Source organism: Mercenaria mercenaria, chromosome 12 (assembly GCF_021730395.1).
Source record: "Mercenaria mercenaria strain notata chromosome 12, MADL_Memer_1, whole genome shotgun sequence".
NCBI classification, from domain to species: domain Eukaryota; kingdom Metazoa; phylum Mollusca; class Bivalvia; order Venerida; family Veneridae; genus Mercenaria; species Mercenaria mercenaria.
In genome coordinates this window covers 31,017,897-31,037,042 of record NC_069372.1, presented here as the reverse complement: position 1 = coordinate 31,037,042, position 19,146 = coordinate 31,017,897, and the positions used below count along the sequence as shown (strand labels likewise).

General features: G+C 34.5%; 1 protein-coding gene across 2 annotated transcripts in view; it reads left to right on the top strand.

Moving 5' to 3' along the window:
- The first annotated feature begins 3,571 nt into the window (after positions 1-3,571).
- The window catches only part of LOC123533937 (protein lin-37 homolog), a 121,234-nt gene continuing 105,659 nt past the window's right edge, over positions 3,572-19,146 (top strand). For both annotated transcript variants that reach the window (XM_045315926.2, XM_045315925.2), the window contains exon 1: positions 3,572-3,726. In XM_045315926.2, coding sequence (XP_045171861.1) covers positions 3,678-3,726 — 49 coding nt within the window. In that variant the 5' untranslated portion in view covers positions 3,572-3,677. The remainder of the gene's footprint in view (positions 3,727-19,146) is intronic.

Here is a 19,146-nt window from a genome sequence, read left to right as displayed (position 1 = left end):
ATGTGAAACACAAACATAACCCAAACCATACAAAAATAACAAGTGTTTGACCTGAGTAGCCCAGGTGATTCTGCTTACGTTATCTAAAGATTTTAGCATATAATAACACCGTTTAGGGTATCTAGAGTTATCAATCTGTATTAGTTTACACCAATACTTAACACAGTTTGAATAATAGTTTATACACATTGGTAGTCTGCCACATTCTCCTAAAACAATTATATTATTCGTTGAGTTTTTTACTCCAACTATTTTTTACAAAAATTAGTATGTATGGTTTCTATTTCTGGCGAATATTTATATCCCCAAATCTGGGATCCATAGCAGAGTACTGGTTTTACCATAGCATCAAATAACTGAAACAACTGTTTAATGTTAAAATATCCAAATGGCCTTTGATAGTTATACATAGATATTTGTGTGTTATTTTGAAATATATTGCAACTTATTGACTAACAAATGAAATGATTATATTAAAGCTTTGTTAGTTCCTTTCTTTTAAAGTTGTTTTGGTAAACATCCTTTTTGTTTATGTTTGATATTGAAAACATAAAATTTTGTACTTTCTTCTTCCTGAAATCTTGGGATTCAACAAATGAAAAGAAAAAAAGCATAAATATAATATCAGAAATATTTCTGTTTTATTTGTTAAGGAGAACCCATATAACAATAAAAATAAGAAATTGACATCTAAACAGCAGAAAATTACGAACAGAATTTAACATCTGTCCCCTTGCTCGACTGCCCGAGGAAAAACTAAAAAAAAAAAATGATGACTAAAAAGTTATCTTATATAGGCATTAAAATATATCATCCCGCCGCTTTTATATGCAGTCTTATAACTCTATTTTTTTACGGCAATATGCCTTCTTCAAAGAAACCGATTTGACAATTAATAGATGTAACTAAAACAAATTTTGTGCAAAATCATTTTTTTTCTCTGAATATCGCATATTGCTGAAAAATGTAGGAAACAGAGTTAAAAATATCAAGTGATTTAATTTTCTCCGCGTAGGAGTTAAAAATATTTTTAAAGGTAGTCAATTTTGACATTTTCGAAATATTTACTTATTTAATTCATGAAAATAATTGGAAACACTGAATCTGAATTAAAAAGCACAGTACTGAAATAAATGCGAATTGATCAAGTTATAGTGATGGATAGATTGTTTTCTTTTAATATTGAAAAATTATACTTTTACAACTTCTTATAATGCATAAAATAATATATTCTATATTAAAATTATGTAAATCAAAATAATTGGGAATATTATTTCTAATTCAAATGTTTTAATTAAGTATTCTTTATAATAGAATGACATAGTGTCAGTTTTCCACACCTTAATACATTCTATGTCGTCTGCGTTTTCCAATATACTTCTTTACCTATATGGTCTGCATAAGAGAAACCCCTTCTTTGTCTATGTGGTCTGCAGTCACTCTATCTGTATGTGGTCTGCGTTTTACCCTGTCCCGAACTAGAAAAACAACAACAGGAATATGGAATTGGCTATCAAATTTTTTAACAGGTCGGAAAGCAAAATGTAGTGTAGGAGATGAAATGGGAGAGGTCTTTTCATCAGATATGGGATTACTACAAGGATCTGTGCTGTCCCCTTTACTGTTTAATCTCTACCTGACAGACATATTCACACAGGTAAAAAGTAACAAAGTAAAATTTGCAGACGACGGTACCATTTGGAAAACTGGAAATGATATACACCAATTAGAAACATCATTAAATACTGATTTAGAGGCAGTGCATGCATGGACCCAGAAATGGCGAATGAAGCTCAATACAGAGAAAACTGAATACTCAATATTTAGCCGAAGATAGGATGACATAGATCAAATACAGATTACATTGAACAAGAAAACACTACTAAAACAGATAAACCAAACATTTTAGGAGTTATACTTGACAAGGAACTTTCTTTCAAAGATCACATTGAATATGTGGAGAGGAAAGGATTACAAATATTGTCTACATTGATAACAGTAGCAAAAACAGAAAAAATAAGTGTTAAAAACATGGTTAACCTTTACACTAGCTTAGTGCTACCACAGCTTGAATATGCAGCACCAGTTTGGCAAATTGCTAACTGTCAACCCCTTGAAAAAATTCAGAGGAAAGGATTAGCTGTCTGCCTAGGATTACCTACTACTTCCAGTAAAGACGCTGCTGAAGTGCTTCTGGGGTTCTACCACTTAACTAGGGAGGAACTGAGCATTAGAGAGTGTGTAAAAATATTTGCAAAAAAAAAAAACAAAAAGGAAAACATTGCGAAATGCCTAGAAAGTTGCATGGGAAAACACACAAATTTAATTGAAAAATTCAGATCTCCTTTTGGCTACATGTTAACACAGATAGAAGATATGAAGTCACTGACCAACTTGACAATGAATAGTATAGAACCAGAATTTTCCTACCTTGAATATCTACAGCCGTCCCGAACCAGACCTGATTACTGAAACAATCTTGGTTGTTCCATATCTAGAACCAATAAACAAGTGGAGGATGCAAAGCAAATGATCACAAATATACTATCAGATGTAGACAACAGAACAGCAGTGGCTTTTACAGATGGTTCCTGCAGAGGAAATCAAGGTCCCTGTGGTGCTGGAGCTTGCATCCTTCTTCCAAACACAGAGTTAGTTGAACTGAAACAACCGGCATCAAATTTATCACCCATCCTTGTAGGTGAAATGGTGGCTATCAAGATAACACTGAAAACAATGCTAGAAGAGTGTAAAAGATTACAAATCAACAAGTTAAAAATATTAAGTGACAGTCAGTCTGCTATAGGCATTGTTAATCTTGGATGGGAGAATAAAACACACAAATTCTTGTCATCAGAAATACTCCAACTGTGGAAAGATCTAGAAATGGCTAGAGTAGACATCCACCTTGATTGGGCCCCAGGACATGCTGGTATCAGTGGGAATGAGACAGCAGACAGACTGGCCAAAGAGGCAGCTACAGAGGCAGAAAGCATGACAGATGATGAGGTAGTTACAAGTCAAGCAGATATCTGTCATGCTGCTAGAGAGTCGGTACGTATGAAATGGCAAAGAAGATGGGATATCAGTGAGAATGGACGACATTTATATCAATTCAGACAAGAAGTTAAACCTAAGTACATCAATTTTCAGGGATTGAAGAATGAAAAAATATTGCTCCAGCTGCAGAGTGGGTATTGCCTTAACGAATACCAAAATAAAATAGGAAATAAAGACACGCCATTCTGCAGATGTGGAGAACCAGAGACTGTGATACACTTTATAGACGAGTGTCCCATATATGAAGTCCATAGAGAAAGGTTAAAGCAGGAGTTATTCGTTAACATGGGTATCAGAGACTTCAGCGCTGAACTTTTTCTTGTAAATACAGCAGAGGATCCCTACAAAGAACACAGGGAAAACTTGTCAGCTATAATTGATGACTCCATTGAAGCATCCAAAAGATTTGTTTAAGCCTTTTTATAAAATGAAAACAACCGAATTTCGCAAAATATTATACCATGAGTCTATAAGAGTACATACTAGAGAAGAAAACGTACAACGTGTACGGTATATACCGGAGAGACAACACGGCCATTAGATGGCTTTGACGAAACAACTCCAAGATCAAGATTGAAACCAAACATTTTTAGCATTTGTTATTAAATCTTCAAAGCATGTATTTATCGAATAAATCAAAACAAGGCAAAAGTTTGTATACCAAGGGTGAGTTTATATCCCATACATGTATCCTCGATAAAATGGGGGTGATTACAACAGTAGCGGGACATGGTCAAGCATAGCCAAAAAAATGGTGTCTCAACAGGCTGGTAACATTGCCCGATCGAGCTTACAACATAAAAAGTAATATTTCTTGAAAAATAGAGAAGATATTTCTTTCAAACCTGGTCCATTTATTAAGCATAACAAGTGATATAAATTAGAATAAAAATATCTTGCTTGCCTTCAGTTTAGATAGAATTATTTCCCCTTTTCAGATTTTAAAGATGCATAATTTTTGAAGTCCAAAAAAAATATGTTCTAATGCTAAGTTTAAAACAAAAAAGGGTTCAATGGCTTTCTAATGCTCTTTTTTATTGCGCCAGTACATGAATGTATACATTTTACTGTGCTTTCACTTACAACATTACTGGTACTGATGATAAACCCGGACATATGATAAAGTCGAACACCTTGGAAATATTCGATTGCAATCGGTTATTTATAAAATTGAACACACCATCTAATACTTTCCACTTACAACACCAACTGGTGTAAACAAAAACAAAATTGGTAAATATTCTGTATAAATAAATGACTTACATAAATTTGTATAAAAAATATTTACCCAAAATTAGTTAATTACTTGGGAAGAGGGTGTTTTTTGCGCATGCTCACTGCCGAAACATAAAGGCCTGACATTTGTTAACTTTTCATTACTTGATCAGGAATGACTGTTGCAGCTTTTTTGGGAAAGTTTCAATATAATAATACCAAGAAATTTTTGTAAATGACAAAGGGTTCGAATTTATCATCAGTCAACGTTCATAAAGTCCCCTATTTACATACCCCTTTCAGGCAGTGTTGGCAAAAAGCCGGTCAATATGAGTATTGACCGGGCCGGCGGTCAATACAGGTTAAAACGGGTCAATACTGGTCAATAGCGGTCAATAATGGTCGATTCAATACTATGGTCACTCTTGGGTGGTCATTACTGATTTATTCAACACTTTTACATAATGCACATTCAAAGATTGGCACAGGCTGTGATAGTATTATAAAAACAAGAGCACCGCCTTGCGGGTGCTGACGCTCATCTGATTTTTTTTGTATAATAGAAATATTGTCCTACCCATGATTTTCTAAGTCTAAAAAGGGCCATTACTCTTGCAAAAAGCAGGATAGAGTTATGTTTCTTGATGTACAGTGTCCACTTATGATGGTGAAAAACTGTTGCAAGTTTTAAAGCAATGGCTTTGATAGTTTATGAGAAAAGTTTACTTAAACATAATATTCAACCAAGAAAATGATTTTTCTAAGTCCAAAAGGGGCAATAATTATTGCAAAAAGCAGGATGGAGTTATGTTGCTTGCTGTACAGGGTCAGCTTATGATGGTGAACAAGTGCTGCAAGTTTTAAAGCAATAGCTTTGATAGTTTAAGAGAAAAAGTTGACCTAAACATAAAACTTAACCAAGAAATCTGATATTTTGTAAGTCCAAAAGGGGCCATAAATCTTGCAAAAAGCAGGATGGAGTTATGTTTCTTGCTGTACAGGGTCAGCTTATGATGGTGAACAAGTGTTGCAAGTTTTAAAGGAATAGCTTTGATAGTTTAGGATAAAAGCTTACCTAAACATAAAACTTAACCAAGAAAACTGATTTTCTAAGTCCAAAAGGGGCAATAATTCTTGCAAAAAGCAAGATGGAGTTATGTTTCTTGATGTACAGGGTCTGCTTATGATGGTGAACAAGTATTCCAAGTTTCAAAGCAAAAGCTTTAATAGTTTAGGAGAAAAGTTGACCTAAACATAAAACTTAACCAAGAAATCTGATATTTTCTAAGTATAAAAGGGGCCATAAATCTTGCAAAAAGCAAGATGGAGTTATGTTTCTTGCTATACAGGGTCAGCTTATGATGGTGAACAAGTATTCCAAGTTTCAAAGCAATAGCTTTGATAGTTTAGGAGAAAAGCTGACCTAAACATAAAACTTAACCAGGCAACGCCGACGCCGACGCCGACGCCGACAACCGCTCAAGTGATGACAATAACTCATCATTTTTTTTCAAAAAATCAGATGAGCTAATAATAAAGCAATTTGAATAATATAAAATTTTGTTCATTAAAAGTATAGTGGTCAATACTGGTTGATTCAGTTTTGGTCAGTGGCAATGTGTCCTGGTCAGGCTCAGTTTTGGACAATATACTTAGACTGGTCAGTGATCAATACTAGTTTATTCAATGCTTTTACCTTCTTACAGTAGCCTTTATTTCAAATGAATTAAAGATTTTATTAATATAAATTACACTCATTGAAACAGACAGTACTGGTCAATTCAAATTTTGGTCCTACGCAATATCCCTGATTAATGCATATAGTGGTCAATATTGGTCAGTTGAATACTTTGATTGCATAACTTATTTTACCATGTTCAAGCATCTCAATAATTTTAATACAGTGGGATTATTGATCTTGACACCTAATTAGTGACTAGATAGACAGGTCTGCAACATCTATTGTATATTGTAACACATGGTGTCAATTAGGCAATGTGACAACTGCTATCACAACACAATTAAACCACTTCCATGAAAGGGTCCAGGTGTTTTGCAGCAGCTTTTCATTAAATTGTTTATACCAATATAAAAAATCATTAGATTTATCACTTGTGAATCAAACACTTACTGCTACAGTTTATGAAATACTTTCTACAAATGAAGTTCAGCAAAACTATATATCTTTGTAATCTAATCTAACAGAAAATGTTTAATAACCAGTATCAATCAGTATTGACCAATCAACCACTTCTGACCAATTTGGGAGTATTGCTTTGGTTGCTTTAACTAAATACTAATGCCTGCATTTACCATAATCAAGCCCCAGGTGTTCTTAAACAGTCATTATCTAATTGTTCATAAACTTTGCAAAATATCTTAACAGTCAGTATTGACTAATTGACCAGTATTGACCAATCGACCAGTATTGACCGGTATTGACCACTTCAGGGAGTATTGATCGGGGCAGTTTTAACCGGTTAAAACCGCTGGTTAAAACCGGGGGGCGGTTTTAACTGCCCACCATTGCTTTCAGGCCCTCACTTCGTGTGAGTTTGCTTACTAAATTTATATAAACTTGAATTATGTAAAGTTTTCAGCAAAGGTTAAGCTTTATTTTGATACCGACCATTGATTTCAATTTGCAGAAATAAAAAAGTTACAGGTAAAAAACCTCATTTTCTGTTCGGGTTTATCATCAGTACCAGTATAGAGAAATGTTAGTTCTAAAAAAATTGTTCATACATCTGCACTAAAAACAAAGTATTTACCCTAAATATATTGAATAAAGGTATTGGCGCACAAGTTTGGAGCAATAGAAAGCCATTGAACCCTTTTCTGTTTTAAACATTGCATTAAAACATAAATTTTTTGGATTTCAAATATTATGCATCATAAAAATCTGAAAAAGGGAGGTAATTCTAACAAAACTGAAGGCAACAACGTTATTTCTATCTTAAAAAGCATCTTATGTTATGCTTAATAAATGGACCAAGTTTGAAAGAAATATCTTCATTATTTTTCAAGAAATATTAGTTTTATTTCGAAAGCCCGATCGGGCAATGTTACCAGCCTGCTCAAGTCTAGAGCTAGTGTTTTGGGTCAGCGTGATAACTTTTCACTGTCTCTGTCACCAGAAGGATGACAACTATAAAATATCAGATCATAAAATAAGTCTTCCTGATAAGCCAAATGGTAAGTCTAGAGCCGTCCGGTAACTGGACGCGTAGCCTGCGTTCAAGCTGGCTGTAGTCCAAATAATAGGATGTTTAGGGGTAGCTCCAGCTACCATAACTTAATTGATGCCATTTTTATTTTCTGATCATTGAGTCCATAAATTATCCAGGATATGGAAATGTGTAGCGATCCGGTAGTTATAGCCTGTACTCCGTCAAAAAAGATGATCGCATGTAGGCCCTCACTCTACTTTGGGGGAAGGGGTTCGCGTCGTTTTAGCCAAAAGGTAGTCATAGCCTTTATGTCGTCTAAACAGCTGATCGCATGTATTGACTAGAATAGAGCTCTGACTGAGGCCCGATATGGGTAGCCGAATTCAGAGCTCTATGTATAGATCTAGCCAAAAGGGGGAATTTTCATTGCCTTTAAAGAATAACATACTTTGTAACAACTATAACATGTATAGCTTTTTTTCAGGTAGCTGTTTCTTTTTCTCAACACACTATTGGTAACTGCAATTATATCATCACTTTTGCAACAGTGATCATATTTTTCTTAAATGCAGACTTTTGAATGGCTTTTTATTTAGATTTTCCTAGAAAAATCTTGTAAGAAATGATAAAAATATCCAAAAAACACAGTCGGTGACCAATGGGTGACAAATATGGAAAACGAAAGTAAACATTTAATTTTCTTGATGAAATACCTGTTTAAATTTCTTTTTTTTTTTCACCATACCTATGCAATACTTCTAATTTCTACTTATTTAAAGCATTTAATTTGTTTTGGACCAAACAAAGCCTCGGCAATGATAATAAATTTTTTACAGAACGTAACGGTTGACCGGCTCATGTAATCGTATCAAGGCTGTATACCAATAAAAGAAATTGTTCTTTGTTTCATATTAAATTCAGCTACTTCAGAACAATTTTGTTACAGTTTCTAGATTTTCACTCCGTTGTAGACCTATTTTCAACAAGATATCCATACATTTGCTTCAAGAAAACAAAAAGAAAAAGGGGTGTTGAATAGTATGCAGTGAAATGCAAGTCAGCTGAAGTCAGGTACCCTCATATTGCCGCATTTCAGAAAGCGGTCCGCAGAATAAACACCCTACTTTCGTTTTCAAGTAAACAACTCGAAAACATGCGAATATGAGCATGAAAAGTGTCCTATTTTATGTAAAATTCATTCCGCGAGTGAAATAATGCCCATTTGGCCCCCGATTTACGTGCGTATGCGCGAAAATGGAAAAATTAGGATCTATTTATTAGGGACTTCTTTCGACTACACCATGGAAGCACATTTTTGACCGAATTACTGCATTATGACCTCAAGCAAACAAAATAATGATTTTGATTATTATCCAATTTGTTGTTCTATTTAGTAATAAAATAAGATAATTTTTATTTTTAAGTAGGCAAGACTTATAATAATACAACATAAGTTGCATACCGCTAATATAACAAGTGGTGCAAACACGATAATCTAAAGCTTTATTGTTTATCAATTAACTTTTACACATTGATAATGACATGGATTATTGTACTGAATACGAACTGCGAGATGACCACGTGTCAATCAGCGCGTGGCGTGATTGACATCTGTTAGTAGCTACTTAACATACGACGCTCCGCCTACTGCTATACTTCCACTTATGGCGGCGAACAATATTGAAATTGACTTGGATTTTGATTGACAAGGGACAGAACTTTCAAACTCTAGACGCATCAAAGAAAATTTCTGCGAGTCAACCCGACGCACGGGGCATATTCTGTGCGGTTTAACTTTTTCTCGATGTACGCGGGTCAAACGAATGCCCCGTAGGGGGGAAGATTTTCCTCTGGAGGGGGAAAAATGATTCTATTTTGGCGGGGGAAACAGCCGATATTCGGCGGTAAAAACGGACGATCGAGGGCCCTGGCATGTATTGACATGCTGCCATTTTGACTGAGGCCCGATATGCAGAACTTGGAGCTCTATACATGTATAGATCTTGTATAGATCTAGCTGTCCGGTTACGCCTAGCGGCTAGAGTTTATGTAGCCGTCCGGTAAACAATTAAGTTTCTAAACAATTTTACTCGACTTCATTTTTTTTATTTAAAAATGCTACTTAAAATCAACTTAATTATAATGTCTTACTCTTAATTACATGTACATTTTTTTCTGTTAAAATTTTGTACTTGAATTTAAATAATTAATTTTCCTAAAAAATGCTAACCTTCATATACCCCAATATTTGTGTTAAGGCATACCTGTCAAGTCTGACGCTTGAATCGTGATGCTCATGAATTCAAGGTTTGATCACGACTTAACGAATTTGGAGCATCTTCTCACGCTTTCTAAAAAAGTCAGACCAAAAAATTTGTGGACCACTTATTTTCTCTAATTTGCCGTCTGGCATCGTTATTTTAAGACAGGATGAGACAACAATAAACAGAAAACACATGTCAAGTGTCATTTTCTTGTACTGATTACTTAACCGAAACTGGTTCTGGCCAGTGTTTGCTTTCCTGAGAGAGATTGATCAAGATGATCACTTACACAAGAATCAATTGTATTTCCACATTATAATCAAGTTGATTTTAAGTAGCGTTTTTAAAGAAAAAAAATAAAGTCGAGTAAAATTGTTTAGAAACTTAATTGTTGCTGTTATGTAGATGTTATAGATAGAGACAAGAAAGATAACTTGTGCGCAACGCAACTAGTAATTGTAATTATACTATATATATCCCAGGCAGGGCTCCGGAAATTTTGATAACTCAATCGGTCCGAAACGAAAATCCTGACATCGGCGCTACCCCACCCACCACATTCCCAATATTACATATTTTGTAAAACGTGATAGGGTAAAGAAATACGCATGTCATGCATTAAAACTGAGTTACCAGTCACCGCGCGTTACCATACAATGAAGACAGTTATCAGTGTTATGTGTGATCGTTACTTTGTTTAAATTTCAATACGAGGCATTGACACCGTGTGCGTAACTAGTCTAAAAGCCAATGCACGTGACTTCGATACCGTATACACGGCAGATACTTTGTGATGTTTCCTCATTCTTTGACGGAATTCTATAAAATACAATGCGTCAAAGTGAGTTACACGACACATATTTTCTGCTAAACAGCCTCAGTATTTAAAGAATACTCTGCCGCGGACCGAATGTGTACGTTATTTGAACGCCGAGATCGAATTTCCCGCATGTATAGTACCAAAACGTCACGCGGGTTGGCCACGGATATTTCATTTCACTTACATTGTACTTCAATAAGCAACTACATTTTATAAAGTTATATGTTCTCTTCTGATGTAAACAAAATTTCATTTTGAAACGTTTTTTAAAAGACCGATTTGATAAACAGTGCCACTCCGGTTTTCTTTATCATTCGTGGTTGCCCGTCCATTTGTTTCTTTTATGTACAATCGGGTTGCAAAGACGATTTTCTGCATTTGTTTCAACTGGAACCCCAACAAATGAATCATGTAATTTTTTCAAATCAAGTAATTATAAAAATTATTTTTATCGGTTTTCCGTGTGATGTCTCATTAAATCAAAGAAGTATAAAATACAATTATAGCTCTTTGATTAAATGCAGCGACCATTTGTTTGTTACTGTGATCAAACATAGCCTTTTGAAATAAACCATCCCTCGGATTCTAAATAAAAGATGTGGACCCCCGTCGAAATGATTTGGATCCAGTCAGAAACGTTAGGAAACCAGTCAAAAATGTTTAATACACCGCAGTCGGCTGTCTGCAAACATTAAAGGATGTGCCACGCCAGCACTGATTGCGTCACGCTCTAATTACGGACCGATTATCAAAGTGACAGTCAGACCGATTGACACGTTTATTGATTATCTGAAGGTGCGACCAACAATTTCCTACTTGGCAGGTGATCGTGTATTGAGATATCAGACCGAAATTTATACTTTTCTCCATTTTTACGGGACCGATTTTTTTCGTTTTTTCACTTCACGAATCGGTCTGAAAAGTAAAAAATCGGTCCAAAACCGACAAACCGGCAAATTTCCGAAGCCCTGATCCCAGGGAGTCCATATTCTGATGACATAAGGGAATCATTCCATATAAATGCAAGAAAATCGAAAGAAATATAGAAAAAGATACTTGTGATGTAAAAATTAACCCTCCGCTAAGTTTTGCATCATCTTTCATCACATTGCATTCCAAGTGTAGTCCCCAGAGCTTTACTATAACACACATGTAAATCAACTTTATGTCCGCCATTTTGGTCCTTGATCCGATGAAGTCATCAAAACAAGTGAACTGTTATTTTAGGCACTCAGAATTAATTTATTGGTTAACTGGCGTGTACAAATTTATCAATAAAATGTTCCAACAAGACATGAACTCGCAGAAAATAACAAATTTAACTGTTAAACTGTTCTAACTTCTATACAAGTTTTTTTGCATCTTTCAGTTAGGGCACAGGAATGTGACCCTCCTTCTCGCAACACAAACTGGTGTTCAAAAGTCTTTTAAAAAATTAGATGTATGCATTTGTGAGGTCTGTGGGTGAAAATAGTCTGTTTTTCCTCCAAACAGGCTGAGGGTGTGCCTAATAAATAAAGAATAAAAATTACCTCCATGAAAAAAATAAAATAAGATGAAGGTCAGAAAACCACTTTATGCTTGGCTTTTTATGTTTTAACCTAACTTCCTGTCCACCATTACTGTCAATGAATGGTAAACAATTGCAGACGAAAAGATTCAAATTTTCATTTTGAATATTTGGGAGAAAAAAGGCATTTTTAAGGGAGACCATTTGGAAATAGTAAAAAGTGAGTGTTTTCTCAAATATTTGATAAAAGATGCCATATTTATCTGTTTATGATGCATATTCGAATGTTATTTACATTGGCAACATTTTACGTTCTTAGTAGAACTTTTCCCATGGTCAGCTGCTTGACGTCATCAAATACAACGAGACACGAGATCAAAACAAAATGTCATCGGAATTAGTAGTCACGGAATAAGGACCTTGAACAATATTATAGTTCATTTATGTAAGAATTACGATGTAGTTTTTAGCTCGACTATTCGAAGAATAAGTCGAGCTATCCTACTCACCACGGCGTTGGCGTCGGTGTCAGCGTCGGCGTCACACCTTGGTTAAGTTTTTCGTACCAGTCCACATTTTGATAAAGTCTTTTGAGATAAAGCTTTGAAACTTTCAACACTTGTTTACCACCACCATGGCCAGTTATAGGCAAGAGCACATAACTCCATTAAGGATTTTGGCTGAATTATGGCCCCTTTTGACTTAGAAATCATGGTTAAGTTTTTCGTACCAGTTCATATTTTGACAAAGTCTTTTAAGATAAAGCTTTGAAACTTTCAACACTTGTTTACCATCACCATGGCCAGTTATAGGCAAGAGTACATAACTCCATCAAGGATTTTGGCTGAAATATGGCCCCTTTCAACTTAGAAATCTTGGTTAAGTTTTTCATACCAGTTCGTATTTTGACAAAGTCTTTTGAGATAAAGCTTTGAAACTTTCAACACTTGTTTACCATCACCATGTCCAGTTATAGGCAAGAGCACATAACTCCATCAAGGATTTTGGCTGAATTATGGCCCTTTTTGACTTAGAAATCTGGGTTAATATTTCGTACTAGTTCATATTTTGACAAAGTCTTTTGAGATAAAGCTTTGAAACTTTCAACACCTGTTTACCATCACCATATCCAGTTATAGGCAAGAGTACATAACTCCATCATGGATTTTGGCTGAATTATGGCCCTTTTTGACTTAGAAATCTTGGTTAAGTTTTCCGTACCAGTTCATATTTTTTGTAAAGTGTTTGACATATGGCTTTGAAACTTTTATCACTTGTTTAGTATAATAGTCTCTATCTGTGGGAAAGAGTACATAACTCTTTCATCTATTTTGGCTGAATTATGGCCCTTTTTGGACTTTGAAATTGGTTCTGTTTTCATACAAGCCCACGTTTTGTCAAAACTTTTTGACATACCGGTATGGCTTTTAAACTTTGAACACTTGTTTATCATTATGATTTCCATCTGTAGGCAAGAGTACATAACTATTTTGACTGAATTATGGCCCTTTTTGGACTTTGAAATTGGTTCATACATTGCCATTTAGTGCAAGACTTACCGAAATCAAAGAAATACAGGAACATTGTTTGTCTAATCTATTTATTTCTTTTGTCTGAATATCTGTGGAAATATTTTGACCCCTTTCTTCAATCAATTCTTCGAATAGTCAAGCGCGTTGTCAACAGACAGCTCTTGTTATAAGCCTCTGTGATGCAGTCGGTACGCACCATGGCTCATATAAAATTTTATGCCTGGTGTCAGTGGTATGTGAGATCAATTCCCAACAAATCCCATAAACCTTTTTTCTGTCAATAACAATATGTACTTTTTTGATAATGAATATTTTAATGGTTGATTTTCAAACCATATTTAGAATTTTTAGTGGCAACTTAAAATAATTTGTTTAGAAACTTAATTGTTGCTGTTTATGTAAATGTTATAGGTAAAGACAAGAAAGATAACTCATGCGCAACACAACTAGTACTTGTTAGTACTACATATTATAGTTCATTTATGTAAGAATTATGACGTAGTTTATATAAGCCTCTGTAATGCAGTTGGTATGCACCACGGCTCATATAAAATTTTATGCCTGATGTCAGTGGTATACGAGATCGATTCGCAACAAATCCCATAAACCTTTTTTTCTGTCAATAAAGACATGTACTTTTGTGATAATGAATATTTTAATGGTAGATTTTCAAACCATATTTAGAATTTTTAGCCGCAACTTCAAATATTTTAAACCATTTAACCCTGTTATTTCTATAATCTATAATTAGTCAAATTATTCTTTAACCTTTAGCCTGCTGGCGGCAAGGGATTCTGCCTTTGCCATCAATGCAGACCAAGATCAGCCTGCACGTCCATGCAGTCTGATCATGGTCTACACTGTTCGCTATTCAGTCAGTATATTTTTAGTGAACATCCCTTCGAATAATAAATGGTACTGCCCAAATTGAATGATGGACCAGTCCATTTTAGAAATAGCACTGTATGTCTGTGATAAGTTATAAACATGTGTGTACTTCATTTATTTGACGTAGGTGTTCACGTATGAAAAATAGTAAGTAAGCAACTCTTAAGCCCAAGTACAGAGAGGTTTTTAGAACTGTCAACTTCTGATTCAGTCAATTACTTAATCGTTTCTTCTTCTGGTTAGTTGTGCAGCAGCAAAATGCCACTGATGTAGATTTCGTGTAAGCAAACAATCACTTGGAACTTAACATCATATTCGATAAGTACTTATTTCATAAACTATTGAATCAATGCTATGTACTGTTTCATATTTAACTTGACCGTGTTATTTATATTAAGGTATTGGACCCCTAATAGTAATGTTTAAAAAAAATGGCATTTGCTTGGTATATTCTAAAAGTTGACTGTTTTGCACTTTGTTGCAATTTTTAAACAACTTTTATTGTGCCGTTTTTATAAATTTTGTATAATTTATGGTATTTCCTCAAGCTCAAGTAGAGACAAATTTCAAAGTGATGGCCTCTGTCCAAAACGTTTGCAGAGAATTCATTATACTATTAATTTTGTTAAAAGAAACATTACACTATTGGTAAACAATTATAAAACACAAAATAAAACTGTCAATATAATTTTTAGCTCATCTGATTTTTTGAAAAAAAATGATGAGTTATTGTCATCACTTGAGCGGTTGTCGGCGTCGGCGTCGGCGTCTGCGTCGGCGTTGCCTGGTTAAGTTTTATGTTTAGGTCAGCTTTTCTCCTAAACTATCAAAGCTATTGCTTTGAAACTTGGAATACTTGTTCACCATCATAAGCTGACCCTGTATAGCAAGAAACATAACTCCATCTTGCTTTTTGCAAGATTTATGGCCCCTTTTGTACTTAGAAAATATCAGATTTCTTGGTTAAGTTTTATGTTTAGGTCAACTTTTCTCCCAAACTGTCAAAGCTATTGCTTTGAAACTTGGAATACTTGTTCACCATCATAAGCTGACCCTGTACAGCAAGAAACATAACTCCATCTTGCTTTTTGCAAGATTTATTGCCCCTTTTGGACTTAGAAAATCAGTTTTCTTGGTTAAGTTTTATGTTTAGGTCAGCTTTTATCCTAAACTATCAAAGCTATTGCTTTAAAACTTGCAGCACTTGTTCACCATCATAAGTTGACCCTGTACAGCAAGAAACATAACTCCATCCTGCTTTTTGCAAGATTTATGGCCCCCTTTGGACTTAGAAAATATCAGATTTCTTGGTTAAGTTTTATGTTTAGGTCAACTTTTTCTCTTAAACTATCAAAGCTATTGCTTTGAAACTTGCAACACTTGTTCACCATCATAAGCTGACCCTGTACAGCAAGCAGCGTAACTCCATCCTGATTTTTGCAATAATTATTGCCCCTTTTGGACTTAGAAAATCATTTTCTTGGTTGAGTATTATGTTTAAGTCAACTTTTCTCATAAACTATCAAAGCTATTGCTTTAAAACTTTCAACAGTTTTTCACCATCATAAGTGGACACTGTACATCAAAAAACATAACTCTATCCTGCTTTTTGCAAGAATGATGGCCCTTTTTAGACTTAGAAAATCACGGGTAGGACAATATTTCTATCACACAAAAAAAATCAGATGAGCGTCAGCACCCGCAAGGCAGTGCTCTTGTTTCTAAGGTGCCTCAAGTAAACAGATTTAATGAAACAGAATTCTAACTCCAACATCGAAAAATTAAGTCGAGTCCTGTGGGACTGTTTTAAAATTTGCTCACTTCATTCAGAAAAAATAACATTGGGGCAGAAATAAAACCTACCTACATTTTTTTCACAATAGAGTTAAGGGTAAATAGAGAACTTTTACTGCATGTAACTCAGTATTTTAAAGATGTCTAACTCTGCCCCCTTCTGTTTCAGAGGTAAATTCACTTTGAACAGCAAGAAATCGCTTATCAAATGAAATATTTCCAGTGAATCAATAGTAAGTCTTGAAAAAAGTAAAAACTTACTAGAAAATAAGGAAAACAATTTGGTCCAAGTGTGACTTGAACCTACGCCCCCCTGAAAAAATTCAGTCAAAGAAGGTTTATGGTAGGACTTGAATACTCTTCAAAAGGACGTACTCTATTATGGGTCTAATACCTAATAATGCTACAACAAGAATGAAACATACAAATCTATGTTAAAAGTAATATACAGTTTCTGCATTGACTAAGACAGTGAAATTGGTGGATGAATAAAGCAAACAGAAATTGTAATATAATTTTGGCCCAGGGATATTTTCTCATCAGTCTTAAAATACTCTGTTTCATCGTACAAAGTCGAGACTGTCATATGTGACTTTCATCGGGACCCTAAGAAAAAGGTCACATATGACAGGGAGTCTTTAAAAACAGTCTCAAAATATAATGCAAATTTTTCTGCACTTAAAGTAATACTTATTGTTTACTTATTGTGTACCAAGGTGTTTTACAGTATGAAGGAGTAATGATTAGTACAATGTTATCTATATACATTTTAATGCATTTATATAACATTTCATTATTTCACATTTTAGATTAAAGTGTTTTTAAAAGCGATAATTGTCCTTAATTAAATGACATTTGTATTTTTGAGTCAGCTAAAGGCTGAAAGCCTTTTGACGAGTCCTTGCTATCCAACGATTCTCTAAACGGACCAAATAACACAGTGAAGGGATGTAGTTCCATTAGATTTCTCAAACTTCAAACAGTTTTCTGCATGAATGAAGTTAAGTTGTGTCAATTCCCTTTGCTATGACCAATGTACGATGTAATCTGTCATATTTATGACTTGTAATTGTGCAATTCTCGAATGTAACTCATTAAGCATAAATGTGCATTTTAAGAATTGCGCAGGCTTACAAAGCTTGGGTAACATCCAGCGAAAGACAAAAAATAGTTCCAGCAGGGCTCCAGATAAGATGCGTATTAGCGTAAATTACGTATAGAAATAATGCAAATACGCATGTCTAATAATTTCTAAGCATATAAAAACGTATATAAAATTACAGAAACGCACAAAATACTTTTTTAAAAACAAAATCTGAATCGTCTGGATGCTTTAGGTAACATAGCCGATCAGCCTTAATTCTCCCACATTGAACGTAAACAAGCATCGTATGATTTCTATAAACTTTGCGTGGGTTGAATTTTGCAGTCAGTAAACGGATAAATTATCGGAAGAAGAAGCTCTTACTGATTTGTTTAGTTACTACTGATATTAAAAATGATTTTAATTCTTATTTTTCGAGAAATAAACAAATCGGCGAAACATTAAATTGTATTTTCTTGTAGTTTTTGAAATCGAAAGTAGATCGTCTATGTTTGGCGAAACGAAACAACTTTTTTATGAAAAGATTTAAATAAGAGGTAATTTAACCATAAACTTCAATGTCAGATACTGCCAATTGCTGCAAAATGTCTTCGTATCATCACAATTTGTAAAATATATTGTTCAAACTGGAGAAAAGTGTAATCGTATCCGGATATAGTATTTTGGGTAAATATCGAGCTGTGTTATGAAATTTTAAGAAAAAAACTAAAAACAAACTGAAACTGGTAGACTATACTGTCAGTACATCAATCATTAGCCGACTCAGGCCATTCAGGCCTTTGATTTCATATTTTATGACATCACAGGTCTTAATTGTATTTAATTAAGAACAATTATCGCTTTTAACTCATTTCTTTATAATCTTTATGAATATGTAGGTATTTTAGTGTTATAATGTGTATTGGTGAGTTTTAACAGTTTTAAGTTTACTTTAATCTAAAATGTGAAATAATAACGGTGTCGTTTTGACTGTCCGGGCACATTATTTTTGAAGTTCGAAATGAGTTCATGTTTCCTTTTTCGTAACGACTGAATCTGTGTTTTGCCGACCCCAAGTTCTGTTGCTATTTTTGTATGCGGGAGTGCCCTGATCAAGTTTTTAAATGGCTGTTATCTTCTCCTGTAGGGTCAGAACAACTCTCTTTTTCTTGTTTTCAGCCATTTTTGTTTTCAATCAGCTGATGACATCTCGCGAGAAGTATCGGCTGTCGCTATGACGATAGTCAAACATAGTTATTTCCCTTAGTGAAGGGATCTTCTCAAACACGTTTTGAATGGGGGACCGACTCAAAAGTCGTTTAATACGGCCAAATTAGCACAACAGGACTGCAAAATTAGGGTCGCTTGTCACGTAAGACAGGGAGTCATTTAATTCAGCCAGTTTATATAGGAAATTACATTGGGCGGACTGAAACACAGTCACATAAGACAGGGAGTCGTTTAATTAAGGGGGTCGCTCAGACAGTCTAGACTGTATTAATAAGCGTTTGTTGAGTCAATTAACGTCACTGACATATCATTTCCGATGTAAAATATTTTATTTAATGAATAAAAGATTAAATCTGATATAACCATTTTTAAAACACAATAGGTAAACATTTGTATTTAAAGAATATCTAAAAATATTGAAAGATGCGTCGTCTTATTATTAATAAGGGTGAGCTATCGTGGTTAGTGGTTGTCAGTTGTCCATTATCCGTCAGCATTTTCCTTTAAACAACATCTTATCCTAAACCACCAGGCCAATTTTGATGAAACTTCACAGGGATGTTCCTTGGATGGTCTTCT